This window comes from Sarcophilus harrisii, chromosome 4 (genome assembly GCF_902635505.1).
Source record: "Sarcophilus harrisii chromosome 4, mSarHar1.11, whole genome shotgun sequence".
Lineage (NCBI taxonomy): Eukaryota > Metazoa > Chordata > Mammalia > Dasyuromorphia > Dasyuridae > Sarcophilus > Sarcophilus harrisii.
Window position 1 is genome coordinate 434785673 of NC_045429.1, and position 24509 is coordinate 434810181.

Sequence of the window (24509 nt, forward strand, 5' to 3'; positions counted from 1 at the left end):
TGCGATTGGAAGCGGGCGCGGGGAGGCCGGCCCAGATTGGCTGAGGCGGCCGGTCAGTACGAGGCGGGGGCGGGGCCTCAGCGGCTGGTTGCGCGTGTCCGCCGCTGGCTCCGCTCTATCCGGCTGTGCAGGGAGGTGAGTCCGGCGGCGGCGGCGGCGGCGGCGGTGGCTGAAGGAAGGAGGCGGCGGCGGCGGCTGAAGAGACACAGAGAAGGCGGCGGCGGCGGCGGCGGCCGGGAGCCGGGTGGGGGCAGGGGGGAGACGGAGCAGTCGTGAGCCCGGCGGGGCCGTCGCGCGGGGGACCCACCCGCTCTCCCCCCAGCCCTGCTCGGCGGCGGCGGCGGCGGGGGCAGGAGGCAGCCGGAGCCGAGCTCGAGCACACCCCGCCCGCCCGCCCGCCCTCCTCCCGCGGCTCCGTCGCTGGGCCCCGGCGCCGGGCTCAGCCCGAGCCCCAGCCCCCGGGGCGGTTCCCTCTGCCTGTGCTCCGGGTCGGGCGAGCGGCGAGCGCTGCCCATCTCACCTCCCTCCCACCCTCCGCTTTCCATCCCCTCCTCCTCCTCCTCCTCATCCTCCTCCTTCTCCTCACTTTCCCCTGCTCTTTCTCCTTGTCTCCTTCCCCGTCGGCTCCTGCTCTCCCCCTCACTCCCTCCCCCTTTCCTGCCACCTTCCCACATTCCCTGGCTCATCCTGCCCAGGGAAAGTTTAGCCACCCCCCACCCCCATCCCCATTCTCTCCCAGTCCGCCTAACAGAAGAGGAAGGGGAGATGTAGGAAGAAGGCCTTAGGGGTCCAGGGGGGGGGGGCTTCGTTCTCTGATTTCCCCCCCCATCTTGAAAACCAGTTTTTGTGTGTGTGGTGGGGGGGGGAGAGAGAGACAAGGTGGAGTTAGGCTTTTATTTTTGAGGAGTTGGAAAGGTGTTCAGAAAAGGATGTGGGAATGGAAGGGGTAGGTGAAGCCACCTTCCTTACAGGTTTCCAAGGGTGGTGTGTTACCCTGGTCTTTTTGTGTGAAGGGTTCTGGTGGGGCAGGAGATTTGGCTTCTATTATATTCAAAGTTAGTGGGCTCCCCCCAAAATGTTAATAATGGAGTTTTAGTACTCAGTTGTGGCAGGAATCCTGGGGGGAAGGGGTCCCTTTTTCTTTTTCTTTTTGTTTTGTTTTTGTTTCTTTTTTTCTTTTTCTTTTTGCAACACACACCCACAAAGGAAAAGAAAACACCAAGATCCTCTAAATTGTTTGGATTGATTGATGAAGACATAAAGCCAGTTAAGCTCTATGTTTTTTACGGTGGAGTGGTGTTCTTCATTTTTAAATGGCCAAATGACAGCTTGACCCAATTTGTTTTCAAATCAAAGGGCATTTTTTAATGTCTCTTTGTGGCACGGCAGCCAACGCAAAAATGATGGCGGCTTACAATGGTGGTACATCTGCGGCGGCAGCAGCAGGTCACCACCACCACCATCACCACCACCTTCCACACCTTCCTCCTCCACACCTTCACCACCACCACCACCCTCAACACCATCTTCATCCCGGATCAGCTGCTGCTGTCCACCCTGTGCAGCAGCATACCTCTTCAGCGGCTGCCGCGGCTGCTGCAGCCGCGGCGGCTGCTGCCATGTTAAACCCCGGGCAACAACAGCCATATTTCCCATCACCGGCACCAGGTCAGGCCCCTGGACCAGCTGCCACGGCCCCAGCTCAGGTACAGGCTGCAGCAGCAGCTGCAGTTAAAGCGCACCATCATCAGCACTCACACCATCCACAGCAGCAACTGGACATTGAGCCGGACAGACCTATTGGATATGGAGCCTTTGGTGTTGTCTGGTGAGTATGAAAAGAAACACACAACTGGTTTTTCTTTCAGCCATTGTGGTGGAACACAACCAACCAGAAGGTGCCTCTAGCCTTTAGTGTGTACTCTGCTCAGGGCCACTGAGTCTGGCTCACTGAGGAAAGACCAGCTCATGAGTTATGGACAGGCTAAGTTTGCAGCCATTGTGGTAGGCCTAGGCCTGTACTTAGGAACCTTGTCACTCACAACTTGGGTGGCCGTCTTGCTCAAGAGCATCATTGGCTTAATATCGTGGTAAGAAAGCAAATGGATAGTAAATGGAAGAATGCTTTGAGTATGACTTTCCTCAAAGACTGTGGAAGATCACATCTGGTGTGGTCAGAATTCGCAATCATTTGCTCAGGTTTTTTTTGGTGCCACAACCATCCCAAGCTGAGCATGTACCTCGTGTTAGAACGTTATTCTTACTTAGCCTGTTTTATTACGTAATAACTTCCCATTCCCATTCATCCTTATCGACCCCTATTTTGTGACCCATGGAGGACTTTTGTTGGGAGAGTTCATGGCTGTCTCCAATTGGATCATTTTTTAACAGTTCTGCATTCCTCAGAAGAAAAGTTAGGCATGCTTAGGCATATTTTCTTGATCGGCTTATTTTAGACCCATGAGGCTATTTCAGTCAGCCCCCCTTTGGAAACCTCTTAGGGCATTAATGGTCTTTTAATAATGAAGCGTTACATACAGTTTCCCACTTAGAATGTGACAGGTGATGGTAGAATGGAGACGTGCAATGGTCCACATTCATTGTAGGGTTTTAGTGTCATTCAGAGGTCATGTAAGTTACTCTCAATCCTTGATAGTTTGAGTAGTATAGCAATAAAGTATTCTTTTAAAACATGAAAATTCCTCTACTTGCTGTACTCCTAGAGTGTTTTACAAGAGCAGAGACTTTTGGAAAGCAACATTTTGGTTTGTTTGTCATCTTTGAAAGGTTAAGACACAGTCTTGCGATAAAAGTATCAATGTTTAACTATGTAGCACTGTATTTCTAACAACAATAATGGAGTAGACCAAAAATACTTCAGGAGTTAGCCTGTCCTTTACAAAGAATAGTGTAAATCTTTGCAGAAGAGATTCCTATTAGTAGTTTTCTCTACTCATTAAATGGATTGCATCTACTCATCAGTCCCATCCAAACCCCTCTCCAAGGGTTTCCTTCATTCTTTCTCATGGTGATCCTGTGATGAGCATAAATGTTCTTTCTGCATTGTCTCTGGCAATCATGGCTTATTAGTTGAGATTTTTTTCCTTTATGCTTTCAAGCAGGATCCGAGTCATGTCTTTAAAACACTATATATCAGACTCTTCTGTCCATCCTGAAGCTTCATCTCAATAACTCCAAGATGGGAGTTCTCAGGTTTTTTGGGACTGCTAGGGAGGAAGATAGTAGTTTTAGGAATATCCTGCTGTGCTCTGCCACTTCATTTTTAGTTTCTCATCCCTAGTGGCCCCAAGACTTTAAGAAAGTGAAAAGTAGCCTCTTCTCCAAGAGGTTGAGAACACTCACAAATCTGCCTGTTAAATAGAAAGAATGCTGTAGCATGTTGGGGCTTCCCTAGTTGGAGCTGCTGCCTTTCCTGCATGGTAGAAGACAAAGATAAAAAAAAGATGGATCGCAGCATTATTCATTATGCTCTATGTATAACCCAAACAGATTCCAAAAGTGATACTGCTGTTAGAAAATGCTAATAATGGTGATTGCAGAGTAAGCATGGTAAAAATGAGGGGGGAAAATGTATGAGCAAAAAATACCGTGGCCAAAGAAGGGATTGTGGATGAATGAACGGACAGAAGAATGGCTGCTTAGCTACTAGCTGGACAGCCCTTTGGTAACTTCAGGGTGTAATGTGAGCAGATCCTTACAGCATGGGGCAAGCCATTGTGGTAGACTCTGGAAGGACATGGACAGGCTTTGCCTTGCATAGGCAGGTGTGACCTGACAGCGATGCAGCTGAATCTGGAGCTTCATCTTTGGAGGGAATGCTTTCATCACAAATCCATCTGAGGATTTTCAGAGGAAGAGGAAAAAGATAGTAGTTTTGGCAGTTGTAGAGCCAAACTTTTATTGTTGAAATATTCTAGTAAGGAAAACTGTAAAGTGATGGTCATGTGAAATTGAAAAATTCCAAATAACGTGAGAAAAAGTGGGTGCTGGAAATACTTTTGAAATCTTTCACGAAATGTATGGGATACTTCATACCAGACAATTTAGGACAAAAGCATATGAGTTGTCTTTCAGTGTTGTTTCTTCTGTGTTTTGATTCCCCCCAACTAGATTGTGAGATAAGAGATAAAAGACCACATCTTAGGTTTTTGTCTATCTCTGTGCAATGCTAACATCTAGTTGATGCTCATTCAACACACATTTGCTCGCTGTTTAATTAATCTTTGCAATTGAGGTTCCTCTCTTTTCTTCAACCAAACAAATTCTTGTGTATGCTGTTTTATGTGTTTTTATCAGATGTTGCAGGTAAAACACAAGATCTTGGCATGGAAAGAAGGGGAGAGTTCCAGGTGTGTGTGTGTGTGTATTTTTTCTTTTAGTATGCAAATACATTTTCTATTTTTATAGTTGCATATTAAAGATTTGCTGTCTGAATTATTTTTGATCAGCTTTAGTATTTAACTCCTGTGTGACCTAAATAAGATTATGAAAATGCTCTTTGAACCAAACTGTGGACCAACAGTCAGAGTGAACTGTGCTCGTTTTCTGAAACCTGAACCAGACTTTGCTATTCTTTTTTTTTTTTTTTTTAAAACTGAAAGGCTAACTGAACAGAAGTATGTTTTATAAGCACAGCTAATGAACCAGTTGAAACTGGACCTGGACTATTTTCCAAAACTGTTGAACCGGAATATAAAGATTTTTTTACTAAAGGGATATTTTGATCTGTTTGAGATTATAGCTGAAATAATGCAGATTTTAATATGGCAGGAAGATTTATTTGAACTGATACAGAATGAAGTAAGCAGAACCAGAAGAGTTAACACAAAAACTTAGAACAATAAAATGAAATACTACACACATGTCTAATTGTAAAGATGAGAATTGGGCCTCAAAAGAAGTTGAGGAAATATACTTTTTTTCCTTTGTCAAGATGGGTGACTATAGATATGGCATAGTTCATATATGTCAAGATTCGATGAATTTATTAATTTTTTTTAAACTTTGTTACAAAAGAGGGCTTAATAAGGTGGAAGGCTAGAATATTTTGGATATGAATGACAAAAGCAAAAGACATCAGTTAAATAAAATAAGTCACCTCCAAGAAGGAAATAAGTGAGTTTAATAGTTATTAAGGTGGAATTCTAGATGCACTTAGATAAAGATCTATGTGTAATTTATGCATTATTTTGGATCATGTCATTGCAAATATTGCTTTCTGCCAGAGCATATCAGTAGAAAACCATTTCTGTCTTAGAGCACTAGAGCATTGTACTAAGTGGCACTAACTGATGAGCCCAAAATATTGTGTGTAATTTTAGGGGATATTTCGTTATTCCTACATGTAGACTAGGAGAGGTATTTGTAGAAGTGATGCTTCACCTTACATAGGATTTATCGCTGAATAATTTAGCATTCCTGACTTAATTTATATTGCTCTTAAGTTTAACTAATGGAGTATCAGTATTGGACAGTTTTTAAAAGTAGTGAGTCTCCTATTAGCTTGCTGGGAGAGATGCTGATTTTGCAGTTCAATTAAAATTTCATTAACAACTGCCCTTTGTAGTTTATTTCTAGCTAAGAATTTCCAGTTTATTTGGTGTTATTACTGTGCAATATATACAGGTGTGATGCATTCAGTGCATAGTGGAGTAATATGGGGGGTAGTGGAGAGTCATCAGGTCCATATAATACAGCCTTCCTTATCTGGACTCCCTTTTTCCACTCCCCCTCTTACAGGTATTTTCACAGCAAACAAAATTTCAGATTTTGATTTAGTGAATTTGATGTAAACCAGTCATTTTGACTCCAGTTTATATGTGGTACAGAAGAAAATATATGTATTTTCTTTGAAAAATTGACAGCATCAGAAAAAAGACTCACCAACTAATGAAATTTCTACTTTAGAGGATTAGTCAAAGCTGAGAAAACTTTTTTTTTTTTTTTTTTAAAGACAGCCAGGGTTCAATTCAACTGATCACCAAAGCCTGAAGCACACTGATAACCACTACTTTTTAAATGAAAATGAGTCTGGGGGAGGCAGCCTATTCAAGTTTCATTTTGATTTGAGCTACCTGCCTATTTGAGAACCAGGACTCAGGGATCCAGTAGAATTAACCTAAAGTAAAATTGAAACTTGCATTTTATGGTCCTAATACCTTTAGCAAGCAACACTAGTCAAAACCTTTAAAGTCCTTGGGATCAGTTGTCGTTGCTAATAGAATCTAATCAGATTCTGTTAGTTGTGAGCAAAGAAGTTGCTCTGTGTGGTTTTTATATTTAACAAATCAAAGTGGGGACTCGATTGTTTTGGAGGCTTGGATTTAACTGTGCTGGGAGTCCCTTTGGTTTTCTTGGATGACCCAAGGAGGGGATTACTTTATGGAACATAGACTGAGGACCAGGACAGCTGGGCTTTAATCAGATCTGAAGTTTAGAACTTGAAGAAACTCCAGGTGAAGCAGAGAGCCTCTTCAGTTCTAGCCTCCATTTTATAGACAAGACAACCACAGGCCAGAAAGGTTAAATAATTTGCCAAAGTTTGCACAAGTAATAAACATAACTAGTATTACAAACTAGGCCTTCTGATTCTATGATTCTTTATGTTCATCATGCTCTGTTTGCATTAAGGTAGAAGGTGTTGCTTGTCTTCTTCCCTCACTTGATTATTTTTTTAAAAAGCATTTGTGGTGTGGTCTTAGCCCGTGTTATCAATATTAACATTTAGGATTATATGTCACAAACTTGGAGGTCATCTAGTCCCACTCCCTTATTGTCTTCTCTATCATGATGAGGAATATTGAAGCCCTGAAAGGTGGAGTTGTGGGGTCAGCTAAACAGCCTGAGATCAGGGTCTCTTGGTTCCAAGTCTGGGTCTTCCACTGCCTCATACCGCATTATTTGGGAAGATTGGGTGTTCATGACTGGTAAGTTAATATTTCCTTTTCGAAGCAACAGAAATGAAGAAAGAACTTGTCTTTGTGTAAAACTTCATACTGATAAAAATCAGTATTATTTTGTTTGAATGCAGAAGTAGGAAATGAAGAATTTGGTAAAGTATGGAAATGCGATTCTTAGATGAATAATCCATTATTTAATGACCTTACATATGGGGAGGTGATTATCTAATCTACACATCTCCCTGGGGAAACCATATGCAGATGTTCCTCTCTTTACTCCTTCCCAGTAGCAGCCCTTAATTTGGTAGATTGTGGAAAGGCTTTGCTATATGCCTTAAAAGAATCAAGGGAAGAATTGCAGAAGGTGGTACCAAAGTCAGTTTTGTTGCATATATTTTTTCAGGTGAAGAATATGCAGTATGAAATAGTTTCTCCACTCTTGGCAAAGATTAAGAGTTATCGTCTCATTGTGATTCATCACTGTGAAAAACATCAATTAGAAGAAACAGAACCTGAACTATGAAAAAAATGGTAGCTTTTCTAGCCATCATATGAGATTGGATTGGGAATGTGTGAGTCTGTATTGTTCATTTTCACCATAGGGAGAGAGATTGCACCTACAAATTTGCTCTCAGTTTAGGAAATCCCCTCTAGCAGAGCAGGCCAGTCCTCTGAAATTTGTAATCTTAGAATTGCCTAAACTCCAGTTCCTAGTGCATTGGAAGATCAGGGACCTGCCAGAGCAGAATTTGAACTCAGTTTTTCCTGACTCCAAGACTAGCTGTAGCCATGCATCCACCTCTTACCATGAAAGTGCATCCAAAGTGCTGGCAGTCACTTGAAAGTTAATGCTGTTTTGTGGATTGAGATGGTCCTGGTTGTTTATTCAAAAGAAAAAGTTAAATTTGCTCTATCCTGTAGGTGGAAAATGCTGCACTGAAAAAAATTTTTTTAATGAAGCGAAAGTAAAAATTTATTTTTTCCTTAAAAAGCCCACCTCTAGATGCACCCTAATGGCATGTTAGAGCTTTTCTTTGCAACTGGCAGCATCAGTATTTCTGTTTGCTTGGGATGTGGAACAGAATTGCAATGCTATTTAACAGCTACCTAGGCTGCTTCTGTTTGATTTGTTTAAAATTCCTAACAGTCTCAGATATCACTGTAGAGACTGTATCTGTCTATACATTTCCTTAATTATCTTGCTTTTGTTGTATTAAGGAAAATATAGTGACTTACTGTCTGGACAGAAACTTTTATTTGTCATCTAACCTTTGAAAAGAAAGAGGCATTGGATGGAGGCCCTTTTCATATTATAGGATTGTAATTGGGATTTACTTATTATAATTCCTTGCACATCTATTATACTCCAGTGAGTTCTTTGTTGTCTAGGACATCTAATTCAGATGAGCAATGATTGCCTAACCAAAATAGCTTGTCAGTTTGATCCTATTATAGCTTTGGGGAATCTCAAAGAGTGCTCCAGGCAAAAGTTGCAATGCTGTCTATCAGTGGACATGAGACAAATTGTGATGGACCTGACCTAGTGGCTCTTCAATCAAAAGACCTTTAAAGGCTGGTATTTGGGCTCCACAAAAGACATATTCTGAGGAAGTACTTTGCAATTGACATTTAACTGTTAGCATTTGTAACATGTGAGGAGTATAGCGATAACTTGACATCAGTTATTGCTCTTTAGACTCACTTTCACAGATGTATTTAAATTTTTTTGATTAACCAAAAATATTTATTCCATCAAATTTGACTTATAAAAGTATAAGAACATAGGTGTATTTTGACATATTCCAAGAACTATCATTCAGCAAAAGAACCTACTGTGGGGCTAAGTATTATGCTGAATTCCAGAATGACAAAAGAAATTGTTCCTTGCTTTTAGGCAGATTGTGTTTTAGTCAAAGAGATAACACTAAAAAGCCAGACCTTTATATATTAATACAGTGCATCATGTCAGGCACCAGAATCAGGAGTTTGTTTCATGGAGAAAATGAAACTAGGTGCTTGAATTGGATTTGGAAGGATGAGAGACAGCCCATCTGAGAAGAAGCAGCAAAAGCCAAGATTAGAGACAGAAAGTTTGAGTGACAAAGAAGCTTCATGGTGACAGTAATAATTAAATAAGATTGGGGGTCAGCTTCTGAAAATCCTGGAAAGCTGAGGACAGGAGGTAAGAACTGATTGAATGAGCAGTAATGAACCATCCTGGATTTGTAAGCAGAGAAAAGTGACATGATAGCATGGTTTTAGGAAGATTAAGTCTGTTAGAAACATTTCAAATGGTGAGAAGAGGGAAGGAGCTAAAAGGATGGAAATTGGAATAATCCAGATCTGAAGAGATACATGAGAGTAATAGCAGTGGAGAAAAAGATACATATACAAGAAATATTTTGAAAAATAAATAAAACTACCCTGGTGATATACTGGATAAAGTGAATGAAGGTGAGAAACCAATGGTTTTTAGTTTGAATTACTGGAAGAATGCTGGTTCTTTTTACTAAGATAGGGAAGTTGAAGGAGAGTCTTTTGGAGAAGATGGTAAATGGTTTCTGATATGTACTCATTTCAGGTAATCATGGGTTAGACTAGCAAAAACAAATTTTTAGTAAGTAGTTGAAAATATGGAGCTGGAACTCAGTTGGAAGAATCAAGACTCATCAGTTAATGATGAGATTAAAGACATTAGAAGAATGAATGAACTCTTGGAGAGGAGTAGAGGAGAAGAGCAAACGCGGGCTTAGGAGGCAGAAAGAAGAATAGAAAGAGTTGGAGGAAAAAACGAGTATAATGGAAGGAAGGAAAAGAGGGTATCAGAAAAGAATGTCCACTGTGAGGTTATGGAAAAGGCATTTGTGAAAAAATTCATCAGTATGTTAAATGCCACTCTGCTGTGTTTGGTACGTTCAAAAAATGCCTCAGAAAATCCTGAGCTGTTTTGTTGCTACAACTTGGTGTGGATGTGGAAAGTATCATTTCCTTGGGAAAGGGGGAGGGAGTAAAAGAAATAAATGAATCTTTTTTTGTATTGGTGTTGATCATTGTAGGTCTTGGCACAGGCATAGTTTAATAAAAGACAGCTCTTTATCTTTTTAGTATTGTAGCCACTATGTACCTTGTAATATGATTCAGATGAGTGATTCAGAAATAGGATTTTCCTAAATCTGAAATTAGGGTTTTTCAAGAATTAGGATATTTCCTTTTCAAATATTTTCTACATATTCCTAAAATTTGATTTCCAGTTTTCAATGTGTGGCTCATTGTAGAGATTAATTCTTCTTATCAGTGGCTTATTAATTAGGATAGATAACGGAGGAGCACAAATGGATTGGCTTACCTTGTTGGTGTCAAGGTGAAATTGTTTGTTTTATATGTTTTCAGAAATATTTTTCAAATTTTACTTAGAAATTCATAAATTTTGTGTTTGTTTTCTCCTTAGTGCAATCAGAAGACAAGATTTTGGGTAGAGCTCTTACTTTCATAAACTGATTCTGAATTTTTCCTTTTAGGTGCCCCACCCAAATACAGAAGGGAGATTTTGTCTGAACTTGGGCAGGGTTCAACTGCTTCTCTACATATATATAGGTGCTTCTCTGAAAGTGGGTCATAACATATTTAATGGTCAAATTCATTATGTAGTTGTGTAACCACTGAGTTTACTCTCTTATAAATAAGATCAATTTGGGTTTATCTGAAATCCATTATTTTAGTTCTTTCATATTTTTAAATGAATATTGCCTTTTTTCAGGGTAGAAATTTGCATGTAGATGATTTTGACTTAGACTTTAATTAATGTCAGAAATGGGAGGACCAGACCAGCTACTATGCAAGTTAAATTTATTATTTTTAAATCTAGAAATCATCTAATCTGACTGATAAAGGATATTTCCTCTATTTTTGAGGACCCTGATAGTATGAACTAGCATAGAGTAAAGTTGGAAACTGATTCTCTGTGTTAGCCTCCTTTTCCAATTAGATCAGATGTCCCCAATTGATTTTTCCTTCCCTTTGTCATTGTTGTGGTTTTGTTGTCTAAAGTTCCCTGTCTTCTTTTCAACCCAAGAAGTAGAAGAGTCCAGGGGGTAATCGGCGAACTCCTTACAAGGGAATGTTTTGTTTGGGGTTTGGCTTTTGGGTTTTTTTTTTTTTGCCTGACTTGACCTAAAAAATCCTTGGTCTCAGCTAGAGAAAGAATTGGTGAGGGGAGGAAACTTGTATTCTACAAGTAAAGTTAAAATCACTTTTTAGTCATTCAGTCTTTGACCTACATTGCCAAGTTCTTTTCTTGCTTCTACATATGAATAAAGTTACCCTGCCAGTTTAAACAGGTTGTTTTTCTTCCTTGTTAATTTTCTTAAATGTATCGGGACCATGCAGAGCTGCAAATTTACAGGGATGGGAGTGATAAACCAAGTGACTATTTCATGTATTATTTTATATATCTATAAGTACCCAAAGGGCACAATTTTGGGTTATTGCCTCATTGCACTTAGAAGTTAATACACCCAAGAGTATAGGTTCCTTTTTCTGTTTTTTTCTGTTCTTTTTTTTTAAACACACCTCCCTAACCTCCCTTCCCCCCTCCCCACCCCTCTTCCCCCCATCTAAATTGATTGGAACCTATTTGGGTGTTCTTAGGGTTGCGAATTTAGTGATATAAATGAGAAACTTGGGCTCTGCTCAGTAATGTGCATGATTGCAAAAGCTGACACAGGCACACTCTGTGGGTTTGACCCACCTGCTGTGAGCATAAGATCAGTGGGAAAGACATTTTAAAAGCTGACTGTGACCCAAACACTGTGTTAGTGTCTCAAACCATGTCTCTGCCATCTTTCTCAGGCTTCTTGGTCAGAGTGATCTATTAATAATAGTGGAGTTTGAAGGCCTGGATTTGGGTCCAGGGACTGCCACCAATTAACTGTGTGACCTTAGGCAAGTCCTTTCACCTCTGGACCTCATTTACTCATTTGTAAAATGAAAGAGTTGAACTAGATGATCCTGGAGGGGTCTTCTGAGCTCTGAGTCTGTGGTCCTAATAAATTCTGCTGTTTAAATCTTCTTAAACCAAGTCTAGTTTTATTTTGGTTACAATCTAAAACATTGCTGAAATAAATGGGGTTCACTGTGCTTTGTTTCTCAAAGGGTTATATGTACACATAACTCTCATTGACAGCTTCTTCATGAAGCACACCAGTAATTTTGTTTTTTAGTAAATAGTATTTTTTCCCAGTTACATGTAAAGATTGTTTTCAACATTCTCTTTTTGTAAGATTTTTGACTTTAAAATTTTTTCTTCCCACCTTCACTTAAGACAGCAAGCAATCTGATGTAAGTTATATATGTGCAACACATAAACGTATTTCCACATTTGTCATGTTGTGAAAGAAGAATCAGAACAAATAGAGAAAATCACTTTAAAAAACCCAAAAATGAAAAAATAGTGTGTTTTGATCTACATCAGTCTCCATTAGTTCTTTCTCTGGATGTGGATAGCTTTTTTTGTGATGAGTCTTTTGGAATTATCTCAGATCTTTACATTGCTGAGGAGAACTCAGTCTATCGTAGTTGATCATCACACATCTTGCTGTTGCTATGTTCAATGCTGTCCTGGTTCTGCTCACTAAATTTACTCAGCATCAGTTCATGTCAGTTTTTCCAGATTTTTCAAAAATCTGCCTACTTATCATTTCTTATAGCACAAAATTATTCCATTATATTCTTATACCTTAACTTGTTCAGTTGTTCACCAAGTGATAGGCATCTACTCAATTATATTTTTGTACACGTGGGTTCTTTATCTTTTTTATGATCTTTTTGTGATACAGATCTAGAAGTATTGCTGAATCAAAGGGTATGCACATGATTGCTTTTTGGGCATAGTTCCATATTGTTCTCCACAATGGTTGAATGTTTTCACAATTCTGCCAACAAACAATATGTTTTGTGTCCCAATTTTCCCAAATTTTCTCCAATATTTATCATTTTCTTTTTCTGTCATATTAGCTAATCATAGTGTGCCATATTAGCACACTGGTATTGAGTGTGTATTCATTTTAGTTACCGAACTGCATGTTAAGTGAAATTATAATGCCTAGAGCTTGAAAATAAAAATTCAGAAAAGTAATTCTGAGGGCAATACATTAAAATTTTTGTCATTTCCCCCCCCAGTTCGTGTATTTTACCCCTCTTATTTTAAGAAATGTAGCTGTGAAAAGCTTTCAGAGAGAAGAGTGTGAATAAGAACAAAGTTAATAAAAGAAATGACAAGTTTCAAATATACATTGGAGGATATATATATATGAACTTTTATTAATTTTTGGAAAATCCTGACCATGAAACTTTTTCTAAAAATTTAACTGTCAATTTGCTGGACAATATTGAACATCTTGAACTGAGTTTTCCCATAGACGTTTGAAACAAAACAAGTCCAAAACAATTCATTATCTTTTCCCCCAATCTCTTCCTTTTTTGAATTTTTGTGTTACTCTTGATACCACCATCCTCCCACCCACACAGGCTCTTCTTCTTCTTACTCCATGCCCCACCATATATATCCACTCTATTGTCCAAATACTGTCTATTTTACCTGTATAACATTCCTCACATATTTCCCTTTATCTCCTCTGACTGCCACCGTCCTAATGTGGACCTTCATCAGTTATCACCTAAGCTATCACAATAGGCTGCTGGGGGATAGGGAGCCAGATCCCTTGCCTCAAGTCTCCCTACTCCGCTCCATCCTATACTCAGCTGTCTTAAAGCCCACTTTTGATCATATCATTCTATTCATTAAACTCCCTATCATCTTCAGGATCGAATATAAAATACTTTATTTAGCTTTTAAAGGCCTTTATAACCTGACCCCCTCCAACCTTGTCTGTCTTATACCTTTCTCCAATGATGGTCTATACCTCCTTGCTATTCCTTGCACTCCACATCTCCTGACTGAGGATTTTCACTGGCAGACCCTATGCCTGGAATACTCTCTCCTCATTTCTGCCTCTTCACTGGCTTCCTTCAGCTTCCAGCTAAAATCCCACCTTCTATAGGAAGTCTGTCCCTACTCCTCTTAATGCTAGTGTCTTCTCTCTGTTAATTATTTCTAATTTATTCTGCATATAGCTTGTCATACATAGCAGTTTTGGGTTGCCTCAGCCATTACACTGTGAGCTTTTTAGACTTGCCTTAACACTGCCTTGGACACACCAGGCATTTAATAAATGCTTGTTGACTGACTTACTGGTTGTGTAACTGTATAAAAGTGGTTTCTGTAATGATTAGTCTTATTTTAAGAATGCCATTTTAAAAGTTTTTCTGTGATGATTTTTAGAAAAGAAAGAATTTCTCTTAGAACATGAGAGAATTTTTTAACTTTTTTTTTTTAAGTAATGTTATTCTCTAGTCTAGAGACACCAAAAAAAAAAAAAAAACTTCACCCTCTCTTTCAGCAAATAACTATAACACTCTGGAAATCTGGAGTCTTAGAAGCAATGTAGACCCATTCCCTCTTTTTTGGGGGATAAGAAAATTCACACCTGGAAAAAAGAGTGATGTGACTTGTTCCCAAGATCACCCACTGATAAAGCTAGAATTAGAATCCGGGAGGCCTCCTCTCCTTGAATGCAGAGCTCTTTTGTCACCAACTAATCCTCCCTTACTATATTGTTGATCAGTAATACTTATTTAACCTAATGTCTGTAGGAAATAAAGAAAATATTTTCAAGTTTATATTTATTTTTTTAAATCCTTCTCAGAAAATAAATAGAAAATGGAAAAAAAAAGTCAGTTGTATTAGGTTCATGTCATTGTGTTTAACCAGAATTTTAAAATTGTGAACCACAACTTGTAGTTCAGATCTGATGTAGGGTCATTTGGATGGCAGTGCAGACCTGTCTGATTTTATGTTTTGTCCACTTCTACAAGGCTATTTCTCTTGAACTCAGTTTGGATTTGCTTCTAATCTAGATTCAAATTTGCATATTAAGAATTGAAAGACTAATAATGTACCAACTCACTGTGCCATATAACTAAGTCTGCAAATTCTTTATCTAGTGAAGGAGCTGTAAGTTTTTAAGCATGTGACTCTTGGGTTGCTATTTATTCTTTTAAAAATGCTTTGTAAAAAATTCAGTGTGAATCAAATGTGTCATTGAATTTGTACCAGTCAAAACTAGGCTTCAGGCAGTATGGAAATATTCCATTCTTCCACTTTACTTTTTGTGATCCTTATCTCAAGTTAAGAATTGGGGACATATTTCTTTAGATAAGTGTTTTATGAAAAGGTAACTGAGTCTTTTCAGTAAAGCGTGTATCTGGTTTCGCAATTTTGTCACATAGGACATACTTGAAGATTTTGCATGGGTGATGCCAATTTTTTTAAAAACAAATATTCTAATACAGTTATGTGCTCATGATTCTGTGATTTGCATAACCCAGATTCAGTAGTCTGTATTTTTCATATCAAACAATTCCATTGTTAAACTCAATTTCAGTGAAAACGAGCTATTGTTTCCCAAAGAGTGATAACCTTTTCTATATATAGCACCACATTGTTGGTGGAGTTGTGAACGAATCCAACCATTTTGGAGAGTAGTTTGGAACTATGCTCAAAAAGTTATCAAACTGTTCATACCCTTTGATCCAGCAGTGTTACTACTGGGCTTATATCCCAAAGAGATTATAAAGAAGGGAAAGGGACCTGTATGTGCACGAATGTTTGTGGCAGCCCTTTTTGTAGTGGCTAAAAACTGGAAACTGAATGGATGTCCATCAGTTGGAGAATGGCTGAATAAATTGTGGTATATGAATATTATGGAATATTACTGTTCTGTAAGAAATGACCAACAGGATGATTTCAGAAAGGCCTGGAGAGACTTACATGAACTGATGCTGAGTGAAATGAGCAGGACCAGGAGATCATTATATACTTCAACAACAATACTATATGATGACCAGTTCTGATGGACCAGGCCATCCTCAGCAACGAGATCAACCAAATCATTTCTAATGGAGCAGTAATGAACTGAACCAGCTATGCCCAGAAAAAGAACTCTGGGAGATGACTAAAAACCATTACATTGAATTCCCAATCCCTATATTTATGCACACCTGCATTTTTTATTTCCTTCACAAGCTAATTGTACAATATTTCAGAGTCTGATTCTTTTTGTACAGCAAAATAACGTTTTGGTCATGTATACTTATTGTGTATCTAATTTATATTTTAATATATTTAACATCTACTGGTCATCCTGCCATCTAGGGGAGGGGGTGGGGGGGTAAGAGGTAAAAAATTGGAACAAGAGGTTTGGCAATTGTTAATGCTGTAAAATTACCCATGCATATATCCTGTAAATAAAAGGCTATTAAATAAAAATAAAAATAAAATATCAAAGCCTAGGAAAAAAAAAAATATATATATATATATATATATATAGCACCAGGTTCTTTAAAGAGTTGGATTTGAAAGTCTAAAGTATTAGCCATGTGTTTGAATTATCTGAGAGGTGTCTGTATGACTCCTGCTTCTGTGCAATGATTAGCACTAACTTTGCTCCTTGTGCTACAGGCATATGAGCTATTATAATAATAATATTTAATAGCTACATAGTAAGCACTGTGTGGGGGGCACTGTGCTAAACACTTTACAGTTATTTGTTCCTCACAAAGTCCCTGGGAGATGATCTCTATTTTACAGATGAAGAAACTGGCAAACAGAAGTGAAATAATTGCCCAAGATCACCCAGCTTGTACTTATCTGAAGCCATATGTTAAAGTCAGATCTGCTTCCTTACTCTAGACACTGCCTTCTCTCCTCTGGGTCATCAGCTGCCCCTAATCTGATAGTCTTACAGCAAGTCTTCACAAGTGAATTCTTTAATTCCCTTCTTTAGGCCCTTGAGCCTATGAATGTAAGGACAAAAAACCATTGTTTTATTGTGGCCTACTGTCCATCACACAGTTTTGTTACTGTAGACCCCTGAGTGAGGGAATTGTGGTTCAAATACCGAAGGCTTTTGACAAACTGGAAATCTAGAAGCAGCCAGTTTTGGTTAACATAGTGCAGTTAGAACGTGTTAGTAAGAAGCCAGATTTAAAGCCACCAAGACTGCAAGAAGCCAGACCAGAGCTGTGGCACTTGAAAATTCCCGTGATCTGGATGTGCCAGAAGTGTTAATAGGTGTACTCGTTATTGTCTTTTATTCTTTTCAAAGCAAACTATCTTTCTTAGAAGACCTATTTTTTTTTTTAAATTCTAATGAAAATAGACCACTTGTAGTCTTATTTCAAGCCTATTTTGTACTCATAGACCTGTTGGCAAAATGTACAGTGACTTGGTTACACATAGAAATCTAAGTACTTGTCTTTTGCTTCTTGCATAATACTTCCATCTTCCCCTACTCTACTTTGACAGAATAGAATATAGACTTATATTTTCCCATGTTTTGAAATTATGGTTTTAGATTTGTTCAAAGTTGATTCAACACTGTAACTGAGAATGGGTGCTCATATTTTTGCTGGCAATATAACCAGTATTTGAAAATTTATTGGTCAATATAGAAATTTATTCTAGTAACTACTTTAATTTGAATAATTAGCTTGTTTTTCAAAAAGTTCTCAATGGCATATAAATTTTTTTAATTAATTGATTATAGTTAGCAATTTCTGCTTTGATCAAACTGATTTGATAACAGTATTTTTTTAGTTGTTCTTATTTCTTCAAAAGAATTCATGGTTTCGTTTTACTGGTTGTGTTTATTCCCTGAGATAGGGAAAATTACAGTGAATCTTGAAGTCTTTTGAGTTATTCCCAAATTTCATCACTTCTTAGCCAATCATTTACATTTGTAAATGTAAAAGTGTAAAAGCATTTGGTAAAGTGCTTACCAAGATATACTTTTCTAAATTTAACTAGGTTTATCAACATAAACCTAGTTTATGACCAGGTTAATATTCCTAACTTCTGCTGGTATAACAGCATTCAAGACTTTAAGACCACTTCTAGGCTACAATAAGAATTGAATTGCTTCATTCAGTTGGTGATTTTTTTTCCTTTTATCCTATTTTCTTGGGGTCTTACTACCCATAGTGGTTTTGAGTTTTCTTCATAGCATAACAATCCTAATTAATTTTTTTTTGCAAATTTTGTTTTCATAGTAGTCTTTTAGATAATGTAATTTACAGAATGTCCTTGGAAAAATATAGGCTGAATCATGCAGGAAAATAAACTTGTTCAGTGCATGCCAGCTTTCTGAGGTGCTAAGAAAGCTAAGTGATCAAGGTAACTAGATAGTACAGCAGGTAGAGTGCTAGGCCTGGAATCAGGAAGACCTGATTCAAATCTAACCTCTAACACTTGCTAGATATGTGACCCTGAGCAGGTCACTGTGCTGTTTGCCTCAGTTTCCTTATCTGTAATTTGGAATAAGAATAGCACCATGAAATATTTGTAAAAACACTTTTTAAACCTTAAAGCCCTGAATGCTAGCTATTACTGACATTAATTGATAGAAAACGATCCTGAATTCTTTGGGTAATCTGACTTTCCATATACACATATTAAAATTGTTAGAATATGTATGAATTTTTTAATAGTCTGCTTAATTTTCTATCAGTACCAAAAAAGTTACATAATTAGCCTAAATATTTTTTACTTTTTCTTTATTTTTCTTGTGATTTTAGACCTGTGATTTCGTTAATAAAGGGGAGCCTCACTAGAAAAGCACACTGTTATGTCTCTGTCTAATGGACTTATTCTATTTGGTAGTACAGGGTCTTGGGATCTCTTATTTCATCAGTGTAGGAAAGCCCTTCTGTCAGTGCAGACAGACAACCCATGCTTTAGAATCATTTGCTCTTTATTCTTCTTGGACGTTTGTTTGGGTATTGGGGAGGTTAGGTGGCTTGCCCTCAGGCATGTGTGGCTCAGCAGTGGCTGAGACAGGAGCAGGTGATTCCTTATCTATCTGCATCCACTCTCCTCTGCTACCCATGATAGCAACATCTCCCTTAGTGGCAGTTACAATATAGATTTTACCATTTGAAATTTTGTTCCCTTACAGGGTAAAAATAGTTTGTATTACTGCTCACTTAAGCCTTAATGAGACTCTGGCTCTTCTAGCTGAATAAGTAGAGTTTTTATGTTAAATGAGTGAGTACTACCATCACCTTTCTCCAGTTACCCTGAATATAGATACAGTACTAAGCAATTGCTCACAACTAAAAAGTTAATGTCATTAGAAGATTAATTCCTAGAAAAAAGGAATGATATAAGGAAAAAAATGATATAGGATATATCCTATATATGATAGGGAAAAAAATGATATAAAAGAAATAACAGTAAGCTCAATTGCTGCAAATAAATAAATGACTTTTAGTGATAATTTTTATCTTTATATCACTTAAATTTTGCAAAGTATAGTACCCCTTTTTCCTTCTCAGAGTCAACCTTCATAACAGAGCCTCTTCCTATCCCAATCTAACATGTTCCTATATAGACCTCACCTTTTAAAGAGGAACAAAATGGGAGAGATGCTTTCTCCTGTCATGTTTCAATTCATGTAAAAGATTCTCCATTACCAAATTAATATCAAATTATTTTACATTTGCCCCGAAAGGAGAAGGAAAACAATTGCATCCTGAGAAATTTCTCATGAATGTAAAATGATCCTGAGTAAATCTATTTCTTTCCTTCATTTTTGAAGGCCATTTTACTGGCCCCTTGCATTGAAATTGCTAAATTTAACCATTTAACTAGGGTTTTGAATTCCTCCCTCCATATTCCAGTAGTAATAAATGAATTCTCCCCATTGATTTTGTGTGTCTGTTTTCAGAAATCTTAGACAGTTTTCTTCTATTATTTTTTTTACATTAAGTTATTCAATTTTTTTTTTATTTGTAATGTTTTCTCCTGGGAGGCCTATAAACCTCATGACTACTGCATCTAGTTTTTAAGGGCTATCACTTAGGCTTGTGCAGAATTTGTGTCCTTCTTTTAAAGTGTTGCCTTTTTTTTTTTTGCAGAATTTTAATCTACTTCAGTATTTTATGTTCTGAATCTGTCTCACAGGTCTCAGAGTTTTTACTTCATTGAAGAGGTTTTCCATCGTGTTCAATTCTGATTGTTCTAATTGATTTTAAATTTTACATTGAAAATTTTTAACCAAATTTTTTTTTCTGAATTTTAATTCCCCTTTGAAGCACTCTGGAATTTCTTGCAGCTGTTCAGTGAACTGTGGAAAATGGTCACTTTTCATGGTGTCAAATAATATTTTTTAATGTTCTTTTATCTTGAGGTTTCACTCTTTCAGTTTTCAGAATCTTCTATTGGTTTCATCTGTTTGTACTGTGGACTTGAATTCAGGTTTTCTTTGTTATTCACCTTTCCCTCATTGTTTTACTCCTCTTTCCACTGGTATACTGGCACCCTAACACCTCAGGGCTAAGCTACAGGCCTGCCCCTGTCCCTTTATGTTGGGGATATGGAGGTTGCTAACTGAGTCACTGCCATGACTTGGTAGGGAAAGGAATGTGGCAGGGAACCCTAGCTGGGTATTCTATTACCCCGAGTTGTTTCCTCTAACTTGTGGTTCAGCAAAATTAGTATTTGCTATTTCTTGCAGAGGTAGGGACAGGGCAGTAAGTGTGCTTGTTGGGGGAGATGGGGAGGCTGTCACATGCCTGGGAGTTTGCCGAGGCTCTGTGTGAGAATTCTTAAATATTCAAGTTCTTCAGTGACGATTTATGATGTTTTTACCTGGTTGAGGAGGGAGTATTTTCTTTTTATCTTGTGGAATCAACTGTAATTATTCTCTGATACCTCACTAGTTTCCTTTGAGGTTTTAGGGTTTAAAGGAGTATGCAGAAAGCAGTTTCCACCATCTTTTAGTTATGTGATGCTTCTTATTAAAGCAGAAAACTGAAAGGAAGACTTTTAAAATAGTCTAATAGGATCTTCTAGCTGATATGGGAGGCTTATTTCCAGATCGTAAACATTTTTTATTTACCTATGTAATGTATAATTAAATCTGCAACCATTTCGTTTGGTTGAGGTGAAATTTAGGTTCTTATATTAAGTTTTAGCACCAGAATCCTAATATAACACTATTGGCAGTGTCTTAAGTGTCTTTCCTATGGAAGTTCCTTATAATGAGGATCTTGAGCATTTCAGTAATTTAATTCTCTTGGAATGCAAGGTTAACCCATAGTACCCTGGCTGACAGGCCATTTCTATTTTATCACTTCTTCATTGGTAGTAGAGCAAGGCAGTAACTAAGTTTACCCTATGTTCACTGACTCAAAGATCAGGAAGGACTTGTCATTCAATCACGTGGCCACCTCCTGCCTTCTGAGCTCCAGAGGTGTCAAGAGATTCTTTAAGAAAAGAAGTTTTTATTTCTATCTTTTGTCTTTGTCACCTAGATTTCCCCTTATCTTTCCTTCTCCCCTTTCCTAATCACCATCCCTTATAATAAAGACTTTTTTTAAAAAAAAAGAAAAAGAAAGAATTTTTTTGCATAACAAATTAATACATTAAAAATAAACAAAAACAAACCAAACTGTTGTCCACAAAGTAGATGCTGTCTGAGCTGATCGTTTAAGGATGTTTCACTATGAGGTAGATAGCCAACTTGGGGAGCTGAAGAGACTCATAGATATGTTCTTACGTATTTATTCTGGGGATGCAGAAGCTGAAATCTGAGCCCAGACATTTCAACTAGTGCCATTCAGTCCCCTGGAATTTCTGTACTACCTTATTTCCTGTAATGAAAGGCACTGTGGCCAACTAACCATTTGGGAGCAGAGATGCTCGTATTAACTGATAGTGACCAGAATGCCTTTCTCTGGTGTCCACCTCCCTACCTACTTCCTCTCCTCATCCTATCTGAACCAGAGCTCTTCATATTTTGAATTGGCACCACAGATGATGTTCTTGGGTTTCCTTAGATACTTCTTGGTGACATAACTGGAATACAGTTAGTTCAGGACCAGTGGGATGGCTTGACTAGCTCAGGATGCTGTGCCCAAGTTCTTCTGATCTTTGCCAGCCCCTGGGCCCCATTGCCCTTGTGTAGAATCTGCCCGTACTTTTCTTTAGTCATCACATAAGGCTTTTCATATAGCCTAATACTATTTTTACATTTACTTACCATAACTTTTTGAACTATTCCCTCCCTATTGAGGCATCTCCTTTGTTTTCATTTCTTTGCTACTACAAAAAAAAAATTTGAAATCTCTGACTTAAAAATATGGACATTTTTTGATATTTTGTTTACATAATTCCAAATTACTTTCCAGATTAGGTTTACTAATTCACAGCTTCAACAGTGCATTGAGTATGCTTGTCTTTTTCCAACCCATCCAATATTGACTATTTTCACCTTTTATCATCTTTGCCAGTTTTGCTGGACATGAGATAGAGATTTGAGGTTGTTTTGATTTATGTTTCTTTTATTGTAATTTGGAGCATTTTAAATAGTTGTTAATAGCTTGCAATTCTTTTGAGAATTATTACTATTTGTTTATGAGAGAGTAGCTTTTGGATTTATGTATTTCTGTTGTTTATATATCTTACATACTAAACCCTAATCAGAGACTTTTTTTTTTCCCTCTGAGATTTTTTAATTGATTTTTAACTATAGGTAGTTGGGAATTGAGAACCCCAGATCATGTAAATAACAAATAATTTCAATAAGATTTGGGCTCCCTAATATTAATTACCCATGATGGAACATTCATTGTTTTCTGGTGTTGTAGATTTAGAGTTGAAAGTCCTTAGAAGTTAGTTAGTCCAATTCCTCTATATTAAAAATCAAGGAGCTGAATCCCCGAGAAATTAAAGGACTTGCTCAGTCACACAGATAGTAAATTAAACTGGGATTCAAATCTTTCTATCTCTAGTCCTGTCCCTAAAGTGACCACCTTTCCCCCAATATATTGTCCATGGAACTTGTGTGTGAAAATCTCCAGTGAGAGACCACCCAAGACTTCATCATTGTTGTTTTCAGTACTTCATTACCTTAATGGTCAAGACAGACTCCTTTGTGTCCACCAGAATTGCCAGGTTTTAACCTATTTCAGTTTTCTGTGGATATGAAAGATGGCTAATTAGCTTCTCTTATTAAAACTCCTCCAATACGTAGACAGTAATCAAGTCATTTTTTTCTTAAAAAAAAAAAAAATTAGTGTCCTGTTGTTGTTGTTGTATCAAACTGTCAAATGAGGCAATTTCCTGCCAAGATAACTATCATGGATCAGCAGTAAAAATACATAGTAAAATATCTGAATCAGAAAATTGGGGTTCTTGTTAGTATCCAAAGGGGAAAATAAGCATAAATAAATTGGAGATGATTTAAAATCATAGGATTGTAGAATCTTACTTGGAAAGGACCTTAGCATCTTGTCCAATCCTCAATAGATGCATAAATCTCCCCCTCATAGCATCTTCAGTTGTCTTTTATTTGAATTATGCTATTTTTCTCAATATACTCAAAGTCTAGTTTTGTTTCCAGAAAACACAAACATTGTGGTGTAGTTACCTTTCTAATTCTATACTTTGATTTAATGTATGTGTGTGTGTATCATTAATGTTTTGGCCTGGGAGGAAGTGACCATAGCGCCTAAAAGTACTTTGTGTTTTGTCTTGCCCAGTGTCTAGGAAAAGAAATTATTCCTACTTGCTTTTTTAAGACATTCCAAAAGGCACTGATAGATTCAAACTGTGGCTTTAGTTTTATATTCTACATATCCATATATTTATATATTACATAAGCTAATTAGATTTTGAATTACATTGAGAAAGACCTAGCTTCCAGGAACAGAGGGAAGGTTGAAGTGAACAGCATTTATTAAATGACTCCTATGTGCTTTGCTAATATTATCTCATTTGATTTTCTCAACAATCCTGAGAGGTAGATACTCTATTATGTCCCATTTTACAGTATAGGAAAGGGGCAGGTTAAGTGATATGCCAAAAATCATATAGCTAGTAGTATCTGAAATGGGATTTGAACTTAAGTCTTCTGAGTCTAGGCCCAGGCCTTTATCCACTGCACTACCATCTGCCAAGATGATGATAGTTCATACCATTCATAGCATATTTAAAGTATTTCCTTTTGAGTACCACAATTCAGGAAGGACATTGGAAAGTTGAAGGACCTCCAGATAGCACAACCAGTTCAGTGAAAGGCCTTGTAGAGAAACCTTAGGGGAAGGCAGTGGGACTCGATGACTGTGTTCCAGTGTTTGAGGGGCTTGTCATATGGAGAGAGAGACCATCCTGAGGGTCTTAGAGAGCATTTAAGCCAACATCTTCATTTTATGATAGGTAAACTGAGGCCAAAAGAGACTTAAGTGACTTGGCCCAAATTTAGCTAGTAAGCATCAAAGGCAGGATTTGAACCTGGGGCCTCTGATTCCAGAGGCCCACTCCAGTGTTTTTTTCCACTGTTCTCAACTTTCTCCTGTGTAGCCAATATTCCGGAGGCAAAATTGATTAAAGAAAAACTTACTAATAAGAATTAGAGCTTTTGGAAAATGGGATGATCTTCTTTTGGAGGAAGTGGTTTCTTTATTCACAGA

The 24509-nt window shown here is 37.8% G+C and overlaps 1 protein-coding gene across 2 annotated transcripts in view; it reads left to right on the forward strand.

The window, feature by feature from the left end:
• The first annotated feature begins 227 nt into the window (after positions 1–227).
• NLK (nemo like kinase) overlaps positions 228–24509 on the forward strand; it is a 129909-nt gene continuing 105627 nt past the window's right edge. The window contains exon 1 of one of the 2 annotated variants that reach the window (XR_004234072.1): positions 228–1828. Coding sequence is in view for 1 of the 2 variants with exons in the window: in XM_031967669.1 (XP_031823529.1) it covers positions 1368–1828 (461 nt within the window). In the remaining variant the exon portion in view is untranslated. The remainder of the gene's footprint in view (positions 1829–24509) is intronic. The other variant, XM_031967669.1, reaches the window with a different exon arrangement.